Raw genomic sequence first — 529 nt, 5'->3', positions numbered from 1 at the left:
AGGCCTATAACTTTATTTTAAAAAAAAACTACACTGAAATATGTAATGTAGGAAAATATGTGAAAAAATGTGAATAGTCGGTATTATCAAATATTCATTTATTCAAATCTCACCACGGTAGAATTTCACAACAAGAGAACACACACCAAAGAAAACCCAAATTGACACGAAATACTCATATTGACTACCACCAATAACCACCTTCTCATCCTTTTACAAATGATTTCAAAATTACCCCTTTGGCATGACATCCAGAAGGTAGAATGGCAACGTCTTTCCATTTCACATGCCTTGTAACTGCTGCCTGGTCCCCTGATCTTTCCTAACATGCTCGAGGTTGTGGGGCATGGCTGGTCCCGTCAGCAAGAGAGCGCAAACAAAAGTTTCTCGCAAATGGCTGACAGGTATCATGCAACTGGCGAGTCAGCGGTTACAGACACGTACGCCAGAAGCATTCGTGTCAAGCTTTCTTTCCGAAAGTATGGACACCGTATGTATGTACATATACACGCACACGCAGGCATGCACG

The 529-nt window shown here is 41.4% G+C and overlaps 1 protein-coding gene across 1 annotated transcript in view; it reads left to right on the top strand.

The window, feature by feature from the left end:
• The first annotated feature begins 327 nt into the window (after positions 1–327).
• The window catches only part of LOC119590899 (kelch domain-containing protein 10-like), a 16,818-nt gene continuing 16,616 nt past the window's right edge, over positions 328–529 (top strand). The window contains exon 1 of the mRNA XM_037939635.1: positions 328–490. Coding sequence (XP_037795563.1) covers positions 328–490 — 163 coding nt within the window. The remainder of the gene's footprint in view (positions 491–529) is intronic.

This window comes from Penaeus monodon, chromosome 28 (genome assembly GCF_015228065.2).
Source record: "Penaeus monodon isolate SGIC_2016 chromosome 28, NSTDA_Pmon_1, whole genome shotgun sequence".
NCBI lineage: Eukaryota > Metazoa > Arthropoda > Malacostraca > Decapoda > Penaeidae > Penaeus > Penaeus monodon.
Note: the sequence above shows the minus strand (reverse complement) of the source record. Positions and strands in the feature narration are given on the sequence as shown.